Genomic DNA, 14476 nt, shown 5'->3' with positions numbered 1-14476 from the left:
ATCCGGCTGGCACATTCCATCTATACCATACCTGGCGGTTTCTAAGCTCCTTTACCAAAAAAGCATATTCTTTTCTGTCCCTCAATATTTTGGAAGGAATTTCTTTCAACACCAAAGCCTCTTGACCCAATATTTGAATTTTACTTTTATAGGAGACTTGCGAGATTTCACTCCTAATCTTCCTAGATATAAAATAAATCACTATATCCCTTGGCAGCTGTCTCTGCCTTGCCACCCATGAATTAACACGATAATTAGTAAAATGTGGGAGATATATTTTATTGATGTTATTTTATTAATGGTGGATTTAATTACTTTGGAAAAATTGATGTTGGGTTTAAAGTGTTGGGGGGGGAAATTAAAATAAAAATTAAAACAGAAAGGGAGTTGCTTAAGGTTAAAATGTTAAAATGGTTATAAAATATTTGGAATTTATTGTGATGATGTTAGTGTTATATTGGTGACCCTAGTCTGATTAAAACTGTCCATGTTTAAAACTGTGAAATTAAGGGGTTTCCGTTGTGTTTTCTGACTGCTAGTTGACGTTCATGGATATGATCTGCCAGCCTTCTGCCTCTCTGTCCTACATAGTGGCTCTTACGGTCCTTACACTATATGTTGTAGGTGACTCTTATTTTTTTTCTTGGGCTACTGGAACTTTTGATTTTCTTAAAGTGTTTTGGAGGACTTCCGTTGGTGTTCGTGCTACAGTGATATTGTGTGATTGCAATAGTTTGCTGGGTGTTTTTAAGATGTTTTTGATGTCTGACAGTGTCTACGGAGATTCTCAGCCATTCAGGTCAGGGTAGCCCCAAAGGTGTTTTTTTCCAAGAGGCAACTAGACTTTTTGGTTTTTCTTTGACAATGTTTTGCTTCTCATCCAAGAAGAGCTTGGATGAGAAGCGAAACATCTTTAAAGAAAAACCAGAATGTCCAGTTGCCTCTTGAAAAAAAAACACCTTTGGGATGTATGGCAGTGTTATCTTTTTCACATCTTGTGTTGGTTGTACTGCAGTGGGTTGAGTAGTCAGACATGTTCAGATAAGATTGTGTGGGTATCTATTTTGTTGAAAGATATTGCATTGGTGGCCTGTTTGCTTTTGCTGTGTTCTGGGTTTTTGCAACATGGTTTTGTGCCCATCTGTATACTGTTCTTACACAGGAGTAGAGGGTAGAATTACAATTAATGTACCCTTTAACAGCCAGAAGGTGGCAGTACTTGACTAGCCCTGCCTGTATTCTGAAGTTGAACAGGGTTGGGATTAGTTAATAATGGAATGGGGGTGTCAAGCTCTTTGAGGCAAGCAAACATACAAAAAATGAATCACTTGGATTTCTGAAAAAATCTTTATTACTCCTAGGTAAAATACAGAATCTTGAATGCCTGCTGAAGCAATCCTCTAGATCAGCTTACACCTATCATAATTAGAGCCATGGTGGTGCAGTGGTTAGAATGCAGCATTGCAGGCTAATTCTGCCGACTGTCAGCAGTTCAATTCTCACTGGCTAAAGGTTGACTCAGCCTTCCATCCTTCCAAGGTGGGTAAAATGAGGACCCAGATTGTTGAGGGTAATATGCTGACTCTGTAAACCGCTTAGAGAGGGCTGTAAAGCACTGTGAAGCAATATAAGGTAGGCCTCGACTTACAACAGTTTAGTTAGTGTCTGTTCAAAGTTACAACGGCATTGAAAAAAGTGATTGATTACCTTTTTTAGAGCTATGACCTTTGCAGCATCCCCATGATCATATAATCAAAAGTCAGATGCTTGGCAACTGGTTCGTATTGCTGACTATTGTAGTGACCCAGGGTCATGCGATCACTTTTTTGCGACCTTCTGACAAGCAAAGTCAATGGGGTAGCCAGGTTCACTTAACAACCACGTTAGCAACTTATCAATTGCAGTGAGTTACTTAACAATTGTGGCAAGAAAGGTCGTAAGATGGGGCAAAACTCACTTAACAAATGTCTCACTTAGCAACAGAAATTTTGGGCTCAACTGTGATCATACATTGAGGACTACCTGTATAAGTCTAACTGCTATTGCTATTGTTAAAGCAGGATTACTCTTAATCTGTACATGGGGAATGAATGCCCTTGAAGCCCTCCAACCCAGAGGCTGCAGCTGGTGGCTACATTGCATTGCATGGCTATGGCATTAAGACTTATATACCGCTCCATAGAGCTTTACACTATGCTCAGCATTCTCCGAGCTGTTTACAACATCTGCTTATTGCCCCCAATGATCTCGCTCCTCATTTTATGACCTTGGAAGGATGGAAAGAATGCAGTAATGGTGGTCTGAGAAACAGACTCACCAGTCAGAAGTTGGACAGAGTCATGAAGTGAAGCAGCGAACAGTTTATTTTGAAATAAGTTCTTTCAAGAGCAGGTGGACAGCTATGTGGGCACACCCAGGAATAGATTTCACCTACTTCTTAGTCTCTCAACCCGAAGCACAAATCCCTCCCCTGTAGCCCCCTTTGACAAAGACTACAGAGTCACAATCTTCTCGAAATGCCTCTTCCCCTCTTCATGAACTTCCCCGTGTTTTATCTGTCTCCTCACCTTTTGCCCAGTTCCCTTTCTTTCCCCTAGACCAGGGGTCTCCAACCTTGTCAACTTTAAAACTTGTGGACTTCAACTCCCAGAATCCTTCAGCCAGCTTTGCTGGCTGAAGGATTCTGGGATTTGAAGTACACAAGTCTTAAAGTTGACAAGGTTGGAGACCCCTGCCCTAGACTACTTTTTCCCATTTTAAAATCGATTTCTTAACCTATATTTCTTGTTTCCTTGCAATCCTTGCAGCATAAGCATAATAAATTGAGACAAGCAGTGAATTTCTCTACTATATTATTAGACTGTGTGGTTAACACTGTTAGCTAATCTGCCTACCCAAGCTGACTTGCTTATCGATGCAGCAGGAACCTGCAGAGGCTGAACTGGGAAGCCAGAATGAAAAATTCAAAACAATCACAATCCACTTCCATATTCTGGCCATGAGCCCATTCAGGATTAAGCTTGACTTGAAGGAGACTTATTGTTCAAGATGTCCTTGGGGCAACTGCATTTATCAATGTTTCCTTTTTGACTTGTGAGGTTTACCTTGAATTGAAATTAATTGACCCGTGTCAGCCTCTCCAGCAACACAAGAAGCTCTACTTGAATTAACCTCATTTCCTGAGGTTTTCTTCGCTGGGAAGATACAGACCTACACCTGGAATCTTTTCTATGCAGTGTCTGCTCTACCACTATGGCTCTTCTCAATTACATCCTAACCATTGTCTTGCTCCAAGGCAATGGTTGTGTGCACATTTATTTATTACCTTTCAATAGCTGCCCACCTCAACCAAATAACTCTGGGTGGCTTACGTTTCAAAAGCTATCAACCAGTTAAAACAAATAAAAATAATAAAAAACTTCAAAAAATTTAAAACATACAGCAGCCAAGATACTTAACCAACTAGGAGTAAAGCCAAGTAGAGCTTTTAACACATTCCAAGTCCAGACCTGCAAGCAAGCTTTTAAAGCAAGTTTTTAAAGGAAAAAGAAGGTCTTTTAGTTCTCACCAGTTGCTGATGGGTCTGCAACATGGCCAGTATCCTAGATCTCTAGAAAGAATACAGAGAAGAGCAACAATTAGCACAGGGGCCCCCCAAGGCTGTGTGCTCTCCCCACTTCTCTTCTCTCTGTATACCAATGACTGCATCTCCAATGATCCATTTGTTAAGCTACTGAAGTTCGCAGATGACACAACAGTGATTGGTCTCATTCGAGACAATGACGAATCCGCATATAGACGAGAGGTCGAACGACTAGCCTTGTGGTGCAACCAAAACAATCTGGAACTGAACACACTCAAAACCGTAGAAATGGTGGTAGACTTTAGGAAAAACCCTTCCATACTTCCACCTCTCACAATACTTGACAACACAGTATCAACAGTAGAAACCTTCAAATTTCTGGGTTCTATCATATCGCAAGATCTCAAATGGACAGCTAACATCAAAAACATCATTAAAAAAGGACAACAAAGAATGTTCTTTCTGCGCCAACTCAGTAAGCTCAAACTGCCCAAGGAGCTGCTGATCCAATTCTACAGAGGAATTATTGAGTCTGTCATTTGCACCTCTATAACTGTCTGGTTCGGTTCTGCAACCCAACAAGAAAAACACAGACTTCAGAGGATAATTAGAACTGCAGAAAAAATAATTGCTACCAACCTGCCTTCCATTGAGGACCTGTATACTGCACGAATCAAGAAGAGGGCCGTGAAAATATTTGCAGATCCCTCGCATCCTGGACATAAACTGTTTCAACTCCTACCCTCAAAACGACGCCATAGAGCACTGCACACCAGAACAACTAGGCACAAGAACAGTTTTTTCCCGAAGGCCATCACTCTGCTAAACAAATAATTCCCTCAACACTGTCAGACTATTTACTGAATCTGCACTACTATTAATCGTTTCATAGTTCCCATCACCAATCTCTTTCCACTTATGACTGTATGACTATAACTTGTTGCTGGCAATCCTTATGATTTATATTGATATATTGATCATCAATTGTGTTGTAAATGTTGTACCTTGATGAACGTATCTTTTCTTTTATGTACACTGAGAGCATATGCACCAAGACAAATTCCTTGTGTGTCCAATCACACTTGGCCAATAAAATTCTATTCTATTCTATTCAATGATGATTAGGGGACTGGAGGCTAAAACATATAAAGAATGCTTGCTGGAATTCGGTTATGTCTAGTTTAATGAAAAAAAGGACAGGGGTGACATGGATAGCAGTGTTCCAATATCTAAGTGATTGCCACAAAGAAGAGGGGGTCAACCTATTCGCCAAAGCACCTGAAAGCAGGATAAGAAGCAATGAATGGAAACTAATCAAGGAGTGAAGCTACCTAGAATTAAGGAGAAATTTCCTGACAGTTAGAACAATTAATCAGTGGAATGACTTGCCTTCAAAAGTTGTGGATGCTCCAACACTGGAAGTTTTTAAGAAGAGATTTGACAACCATTTGTCTGAAATGGCATAGAGCAGGAGGTTGGACTAGAACAGTGGTCACCAACTGGTGATCCGTGGACCACTGGTGGTCCACGAGAAAATTTTGGTGGTCTGCAGAAAAATTATTTGCATTTTTTATATTGCACTAAATCAGGGGTCCTCAAACTACAGCTGCTGGGATGGATACATGCAATGAATCTTTGTGTTGCTGCAGAGAGTCTCCCCCTTCAGGGTCTTTTTGTGTGGGTCGGAGGGGGGCAGAAATTCCAACTTGGGGTCTGCTTCGGCCTCCTGGTGCCAGGACTTTGGGTAAAGGCTGGAGGGAAGTGCCGCTGGTGGCGAAGAGCCAGAAAACCTTGTTCCAGTAGGACTGCATCATGGCCTGGAACTGGCTGACCATCTCAGCCCGTTGAGCGTCCAGGTGCCAGTACCTGGCATTGCACTCACGCAGGTCTTCCCTCTGCTTGGAAAGCCTATGCTCGTAGTCCTCAGTGAGATCCTTCTACTGAGTCTCCTTCTTGGTCAGATCCAATTTGAACTGAGCTGTTTTGCCAACTCTTTCTTGTGGTGGCTGCTTAGCTCCAACAACTGCTTCCTGTTGGGGCTCTAAGGAGCCTGGGCGGGGAGGCGAGGACTGGCTGGGAGGGGAGGGGCAAGTAGAGGCCAGCAGAGTGACATTGAGTTGGCCATGCCCACCCAGTCACATGGCCACCTAGCCACGCCCACCCAGCCAGTCATTAGGCAGATCGTATTAGTGGTCCGCAGGATTTAAAATTATGAATTTAGTGGTCCCTGAGATCCGAAAGGTTGGTGACTCCTGGACTAGAAGACCTCCAAGTCTGGTATTCTGTTATTCTGGATAGAATTGGATGAGTAGAGACTCTTGGAAAAAGACAGCTCCTCAGGTACACAAAAAGGGTCATAGAGGTTCGGGGGGGGGGAATGGAAAACTATCAAGGCAGCCATTTCTTTTAAGGATCTGAAGGCCGGAAAAGCTGTGGTGGAGGAGTTACTGCAAATGTGGAAATGAAGAGCCCCAAAGCCAGTGGTGGTATTTAGCCAGTACAGACTGGTTCGAGAAAACCGGTAGCAGAAATGGCGGGTCCCAACCACCCAGGCGCTATGCCGTCCTATTTAGCCACGTTTTCAAGGCCAGGCACATACGCAGAAGGCGCACACACAAAGCACCTGCGCGGAAAGGCGGGCGCTTGCACGGAAGGTCCACACGCGGCGAACCGGTGGTAAAAATATGTGAAACGGACCTCTGCCCAAAGCCCTATAGAACAACAGCACTTAAAAAAAGCCACCCAGACCAGGGGTCCCCAACCTTGGCAACTTTAAGCCTGGTGGACTTCAACTCCCAGAATTCCCCAGCCAGCTTTGAGCCTTTATTCATTTGAGCCATGATTTGATAAATTAATACAATTGTCTGAATCCGTACTGCATCATAGAGTAACCGCCTAGGCTTTGTACTATATAATTAGCCACAAATTGGTGAAATCCAATTTTTTTTACTACCGGTTCTGTGGGCATGGCTTGGCGGACATGGAGTGGTTTGGTGGGCGTGGCAGGGGAAGGATACTGCAAAATATCCATTCCCACCCCACTCCTGGGGGAAGGATACTGCAAAATCCCCATTCCCTCCCCACTCTGGCACCAGCCAGAGGTGGTATTTGCCAGTTCTCCGAACTACTCAAAATTTCTGCTACTGGTTCTCCAGAACCTGTCAGAACCTGCTGCATTTCAGCCCTGCCACAAAACAGCCAGGTGCATGATAGTTTGGCTCACTGAGTAAAAGCAACCTATTTCAAAATGTGTCCTGTTAGATTGCAGTTCAAAGTGATATTACCTCAGCTAATATGATTTTAAATAATAGTTATGGTTTTTTATTATGTACAAGTTGGTCACTATGGTATGTTTACTGATCCCTGGTTACAAGACTATGCCTTCACATATTAGATAAACATAATCCTCCACAAAGCAAGGCAGACAATGCCCCGGACTATAATTCATTTAGAAACCATCCTGAATTAGGTTGGGCTTACCCAACTGGGTGACTTTGGCTCAGTCACTGTCCCTCAGCCCAATTCACCTCACAAGTTTCTTGTTGTGGGGAAAATAGGAGGAAGAAAGAACATTAAGTACATTCACCATCTTATGTTATTTATAAAAAATAATAAGAGGTAGAATAAAAAAAGGTCTTTAAAAAAAATAATCTTACAGCTGCTTTGTCTGTCAAAAGATTTCTTTCGGCTCTCCATTCCATACAGCAGGGATCAGTCATACCAAAAACGGTGGCGTGATTTTGCAGGCCAAAATCTTCAAGTTCATGACCATGTGATTCTCTCCTTCTGAAAGAAAGCCCACAGTGATAAAAAAAATGTGTCTGAATGAGCCTTTTGTTGTGTCTGTTTGAGCTGCCTGCTTCACTGAATTCTACAGGGAAGGGACAGATTTTTCTCCCTGTAGTGCCTGTTGATTCTTTCATTAAGTCATCAGAATCACAACATTGTTTTAAATGATGCACCATCAAATCAGCTCTAGCAACCACATAGATAGGGGGGGTTTTTTCCATGAAGACTGGCAAGGCGATTTATTAAATATATGTATTTGGGAAAGTGCTGATATTTTTTAATTTCGTTCACCTGGAGAGCTAGCAAATGGGAATTTGCATTGTGCAGTTTACAGGCAGTGCTCAGCGTATCACCATTCATTTAATGATTGTTCAAAGTTACAATGGTGCTGAAAAAAGTTACTTTTGACCAGTCCTCACATTTATGACCATTGCAATGTCCCTGTGATCATAGGATAAAAATTAGGGTACTTAGCAACTGGCATGTATTTATGACAGTTGTAGGGTCTTGGGGGGGGCGGGTGTCACATAATCACTATTTCCAACCTTCCCAGAGACTTCCATCAAATAAGGTTAATGGGGGAAGCCAGATTCACTTAAGGACTGAATGATTTGCTTAAGGACTGTAGCAAAAAAAATTGTACAATCAGGCATGACTCATTTAATAACTGCATCGTTTAGTGATAGACACTCCAGTCCCAATGAGTCGTGGTGGTGCAGTGGGTAGAATTACAGGCTAATTCATTGCTCACTGCCAGCAGTCCGATTCTGACCGGTTCAAGGTTGACTCAACCTTCCATCCTTCCGATGTTGGTAAAATGAGGACTTCCATTATTGGGGGCAATATGCTGATTTTGTAAACCAGGGGTCTTCAACCTTGGCAACTCTAAGACTTGTGGACTTCAACTCCTAGAATTCCTCAGCCAGCTTTCCTGGCTGAGGGATTCTGGGAGTTGAAGTCCACAAGTCTTAAAGTTGCCAAGGTTGGAGACCCCTGCTGTAAACTGCTTAGAGAGGGCTATACACGATGAAGTAGTATATAAGTCTAAATGCTATTGCTATAATTCTAAGACTACTTGTATGGGCTACAGAAATAATTACTATGAGATACATGGAAGCTGCAAAGCCTGTCTCACCTGATTGGTCAGGGTACTAGGCAACTGCTCTCCGACATTTCCAAAATGAATGTCTACTTCTCTGTGGATAAAAGCACTTCTTGGTTATAGAATACATCAGTTTCATCCACAGGCATCTTAAGCAGAAGAGCTTTAATAGTCAAGGCTCCTTGTGGCTAGCAGAATGAGAAATTAATCATTTATAAAGTGTGTCAATGACTCCACAAGCATTAGGGCAAGGCAATAGAAGTAGGAGATGCTTAATATAATTCAAATGTTCTCCAGATATTCAAGTATTAGCAAGAGGTTTTCACTCTGCCTTTAGAGCTCAGTGAAATCTGATTCCAATGCTGGCATGCAACAGCATATTCTTGATAAAATTAAACATGACACCAATCATGAATGGGGAGCCATATGAATTAATTAAACAATCAATCAAACAAGTTGTTCTACATGGCCTTAGTTTCCATATTCTGTGTTTCCAAATATACTGAAAATAATTGTTATTCAATTTTTCTATTAAATTAAATTTATATTCCATTTTACCTGCAGAAGCTCAAGACAATATATGAAACAGGCCTCTCATTTTTTTTCTTTCTTTCACAATGAGACAGTTTGGATTGAGAACAATTGGCCTAAATTTGTGCAATTATTTTCTGTGGATTCAACCCTGGACTTCCTTAGTCATAGTTCCATTCATTAGATATGCATTAAGCACATGGGTTCCTCCAGTTTGTGGACGGAAGACTGCCATGTATGAAATATTTCAAGGGTGCCAGGCAAAATATTAGCATTAACTCTGTAGTTGTAGGCAATGTCCTTAGAAGTAAATTCACCTGATTTGTGAATAAAACCAAGTATTAGAGTATATGAGATAACATCAATTCTAACACTTTAGAGGTAAAGTGGGACACAAATATAATAGTTTATTTAAGCCTTGCCTACTAAAACAATAGCAAATTCAGTAGGATGGCTACCTACACAGGAAGTTCCCTGTTAATAGAGAACAACAATTTGCGTATCTGTTTCAACCACAGTGGATGTCAGAAGAGAAACGGAGCAACCAGGAGCACACAAAACTTCAATTGTAAGAAAAACCTCTTTATATGCTCAAGATATATGATTGAAAATATAGTCTCACCTTGACTTGAGAGGAGTTAAATCAAGATGCCCTCATTTAAACATGCAAGCAACAGAAACTCTAGATCAGGGTTGGGGAACGATCATGCCCCTTTATGACTTGTGGATTTCAACTCCCAGAATTCCTGAACCAGTATGGCTGGCTCAAAAATTCTGAGAGTTGAAGTTCACAAGTCATAAAAGGGGCCATCATTTCCCACCCCTGCTCTAGATAAATGCATTTATTCTATCTCCCAAACTACTGAGCTACCACTTTCCCCAAGCAATTGTCACAGAAACCTGCTGTTCTTAACTGTCCTCATCACTAGGTTGAAACATCACCTAAGTATATTTTCTGATTTTGTACTGCTAAAGTGAGTAGTTCAAACTAACGTTTGAACTTGAACGTTTTCTTTCTTCAAAAGAAAAGCAAGAAATCTATCTGTTCAAGCCTCAGGCCAAATTACTGAGAATGTTGTTTAAACCCACCCTGGGGAAACCAATATCACCACTTCCTTGATATTCTTCCATGACCTCTAGTGTTACTTGAGTCTACTAAGAAGTTGACTGCAGGATCTAATAAATTTCAGAGCGTCATTGTGCAAATTTGTAATTCTCAGAGTTCGCCTGGCAGTCTGCCTTTTCTTCATGATTTCCTTCTACACTTTCTGCAGCTGAATTCTTATTTCTAAAACTGACTTCCTTCTTTTAAAGCTGTGTGTGCACACATGTGCTTGGTCATGATTAGCCATGGTTTACTTAGCTCCACTTCCGGCTCCGTTCTCTTTCTCACTGCCCCATTGCATGGAAGGCAGTGGGAGGGAAATCACAGGTAGTTGTCAACCTGCAGCCATTTGTTTAGCAACCAGTTCAAGTTACAACACGGAAATATCTTACTTATGATCGGTCCTCCCACTTACAACCATTTACAGTATTCCAACAGTCACAAGATCAAAATTTAGGCACTTGTATTAACACTGGTTGCAGCATCCTAGGGTCATGTGATCACCATTTGCAGCTGGCTTCACTTAATGATCACATGAGACACCTAACAGCAATTCACTTAACAACCTTGGCAAAAAAGGTCATAAAAGCGTGACTCACTTAACAACTGCCTTGCTTAGTATCAGAAATGCGTGTCCCAACTGTGGTTTATTACCTGTAAAGCATAATGAACAGAATAGCTTGTTCATAATAATCCATTTTTCCTAAGAGTTAAATATCACTTCTGCTAACTTTTTCAGATCAGTTTTCATAATTCTCCCAAGTGCTCATTAAGCCAGTCATGTAAGAAGGAGAGAGGATGAGAGTGGGCGGTGTGCATAAGATTAAAGAGTGAGGAGGCTTGCTTTTATGCAATAGTGATAAAAAGAAGCAAACAAAGTATTGTTACAGCTCTCTGCGTGACACGTAGATCATTAAATAAAAGTCAGAAATTGTGTACGATCAGAAACCTTTTCTAACAAGCTTTATTAAAAGCCATATATCCTCCTATTTTTACCACCATAGACTAATAGAACTACGTCATTGTTTAATAATATGCAGCAACCCAATAACCCACACCTAAATTATATTAAACATGCCTTCAGGTACAGCTTAATTAGGGCTACTATATCTGGGCTGCAAAATTTACAACACTCAGAAGACCGTAAGGATATTGCCATGACTGAATGAGAAGATATTGGAAATGATAAATTTACTAGCAGTGGTAACTCAAATAGGCTTTTTCAGGGCACTGCCCTCCGATTGTGTTAGACTTCATTACCTCTTATGGGTAGTCCTCATCTAACAACCACTTCTTCACCAACTGTTCAAAGTTCTGACAGTGCAGGATGAAACTTACGATCCATCCTCATAGTTGTGACTGTCATAGCACCCCAGTCACATGATCACGATTCAAGAACTTGGCAACTTTCATGCAGTCACAACCAAGTGTCCCCCAGTCATTCGCAACCTTAGTTGCTACCTTTTGACAAGCCAAGTGAATGGGGAAGCAAGTAGGAAATTGAAAGAGATGATCATATGACACTATGCCTAACAGTGTGGGACTCATTTAACAACGGAAACTGGAACTGCCGCAAGTGATATTGTAAGTCAATGCAATCATGTGACATCGTGCTTTATGACAGTATTGCTTAGTGTTGGAGTTGCTGGTCTCAATTACTCTAGTTAAGCAAGAATTACCTGTATTTCCCAGCTGGGCATTAATGAAATAATGTGCCTCTTTAAAGCAATAGATAGAAAAGGCAGCACTATCCAGACTTACTAATAATATGGAAACATTGTGTTTTCGTGTTATTTGCCGCAATTGTTTGAGAATGAAGATTTAGTACTTCTTGTCAAAAATCTGGCTGCCGAATGAAGTGTTTGGCCAAAGAAAATATAGGCTATACTTATTTATGTATTAATGTGTTTAACACAATTTAGAAGCCACCTCACTCAGCACAACTTTTGGCAGCTTACATTTTAAAAGCAGGAACAATCTGAAAAATGAAAAGATCATCCTTGCAATTGTGGTCAGACTGGTTTTATGCTGTGCACATTTGGTTTTGGTTTAGTGTCTGAATTTGACCACTGGGACTTATAAATCATCGTTTATACAGGTAGTCCTCGACTTACAACAGTTCACTTAGTAACTGTTCGAAGTTACAATGGCACTGAAAAAAGTGACTTAGGATCATTTTCACACCACTGATGCAGCATCACCATCGTCATGTGGTCATGATTCAAATGCTTGGCAACTGACTTATATTTATGACCCAGTGCCTGGGTCACGTGATAACCTTTTGCAAACATCTGAGCCCAATTAAGCCCAAAATTTCTGTTACTAAGTGTGACATTTGTTCAGTGAGTTTTGGGCCATTTTATGACCTTTCTTGCTACAGTTGTTAAGTGAATCCCAGATGTTGTTAAGTTACACGGTTGTAAAGTGAATCTGGCTTCCCCATTGACTTTGCTAGTTGGAAGGTCACAAAAGGTGATCACATGGCCTCAGGACACTGCACCCGTCATAAACATAAGTCGGTTGCAAAGCATCCCAATGTTGATCATGTGACCATGGGGATGCTGCAAGAGTCGTAAGTGTGAAAAATGGTCATAAGCCCCTTTTTTCAGCATTGTAACTTCAGTCACTAAAAAATTGTTGTCTTGAGGACTACTTATAGTAGCCGCCCAGAGTCACTTGGTTGAGTTGGGTGGCTATAGAAATTGAATAAATAAAATCCAGAAATAATTACTGCTTTTTGCTTCCCAGTCTAATTTCAAAAGCACCTTTTGATCATGGCTGATTTCAGTTAACATTAGAACTGGACTGGAGGCCACCAGGAAATCCCAGGGCTGAGGAATTGAAAACACCAGCACTTCCTTACCGCTGTCAAAAAGACTGTCTGGATGTAATCCTGAGATCATCAGGTGCTGAACTCAGCTCAATGCAGGCTATTTTTAGCCATCTTCTCCAAAATCAAATGTGGCCCCTAATCTTCACAACAGTCCCCTCTGCCGTAGCTGATGAACCTTTTGTTTTCAGAATTCAAATCCCACCTAAATTGTAAAGGTCACTGGTTAAGTGTAGGCTCATTGCACCCTCAGGGTTATAAGGATGGAATTTGGGACAAATGACTGGAACAACCTCGACCTCAAAAAGGGAAAGGAGTAGAGTTCGAATAGAGCTTCCATTTTTATAGAAACCCACCGATGCATAATTATCGTATTCTACTAAACGCATTCGCACTCAATTTTATTGTTTTATTATTTTACAGTTACCATGCTGGATTTTACTGCCGTCGTGAGTTTGCGTTTTAAGATCGGCGGCCAAAGACATCTATTGAATAAAGAGGTAAAAATAAACTTCCTTTATCCCCAGGGAAGGCGCACACCCCAGAAGTAACGTTTGCAGGGTTGTTGTTTTTTTCCTACACCCCCGTGCAAAACGAAATGGAAGGCACGGCTATCCGGGCAACGCCTTCAGATTTTTCCATCCCGCCTTTGCCACGGCCTCGCCCTGAAGCCCGGCAGACGCCTAGGGTGTAACGGGCTCGCCGCCGAGCACGAACAGCCCACACGGAGCCCCACAGCCGAGCCCGGAGTCCTACGTGAGCCGCTCAGCGTCGCGGAAAAACGGAGCAGGCGCTCCCCCTCTTGTACCCGCGCCAGCCAAGTGGGCGGAGCCGATGGGCTACAGTTCGGGCGTTCGCCTCAGTAAGGCCGGGACGCTATTGGCTGAGGCGAGTGTGCGCGGATTGGCCGGCTCCTTGCCGAAGGGGCGTGACTCTTCCTGACGCCTCGTTCGCCCTGACGGAGGGGCGGCGAGGGGCGAGTGCCGGCTGGCTGGCCGCGGGGCGGGTTGCGTTGAGATGTTACTCTCGCCGCCGCCGCCGCCCTCGTCCCTGCCCTGCGGGCGGGCGGCAGGCGGCTCCCCTGGCCTTGGGGCGCGAGCGGCCGGGCCGGAGCTCCAGGGGGAGGCTGCTCCCCGAGAGCCGCCCGACGAAGAAGGGGAGCGAGGCCGCGCCGGAACTATGCCCGAGTGCGCCCCGCTCCGGACGGCTGGAGCCGGCTCCGAACCGGCCAGGGCGTCGTCCGAGGCGGAGGCCGCTGCGTCAACTGCCCAGGAAGAAGAAGAAACAGCAATAGCAGCCACCGCCGCCGAAGACTCCTGTCCCCGGTGGGGAGCCCAGCACGCTGGAGCCCGGGAGCTGGCTGAACTGTATTCCCCCGGTAAGGAGAGATGCGGGATTTCGGGGGAGACTTTAAAAGGGTCTCTTGCCCGTCCCGGCGGGCTCTGGATTATGATGCCGGATTGTAACGAAAAGGGGCCCGGTTCCTCCATCTCGCTCATCCTTTTCTGCCTCTCCCGGGATTATTGCGCACTTGAG

At 42.9% G+C, this 14476-nt stretch overlaps 1 protein-coding gene across 2 annotated transcripts in view; it reads left to right on the top strand.

Moving 5' to 3' along the window:
- The first annotated feature begins 13867 nt into the window (after positions 1-13867).
- Positions 13868-14476, top strand: part of LOC131194218 (ubiquitin-conjugating enzyme E2 variant 1) — a 69950-nt gene continuing 69341 nt past the window's right edge. Inside the window, exon 1 of one of the 2 annotated variants that reach the window (XM_058174955.1) lies at positions 13868-14318. In XM_058174955.1, coding sequence (XP_058030938.1) covers positions 13958-14318 — 361 coding nt within the window. In that variant the 5' untranslated portion in view covers positions 13868-13957. The remainder of the gene's footprint in view (positions 14319-14476) is intronic. The other variant, XM_058174962.1, reaches the window with a different exon arrangement.

The sequence above is a fragment of the Ahaetulla prasina genome, chromosome 3 (genome assembly GCF_028640845.1).
Source record: "Ahaetulla prasina isolate Xishuangbanna chromosome 3, ASM2864084v1, whole genome shotgun sequence".
Lineage (NCBI taxonomy): Eukaryota > Metazoa > Chordata > Lepidosauria > Squamata > Colubridae > Ahaetulla > Ahaetulla prasina.
Note: the sequence above shows the minus strand (reverse complement) of the source record. Positions and strands in the feature narration are given on the sequence as shown.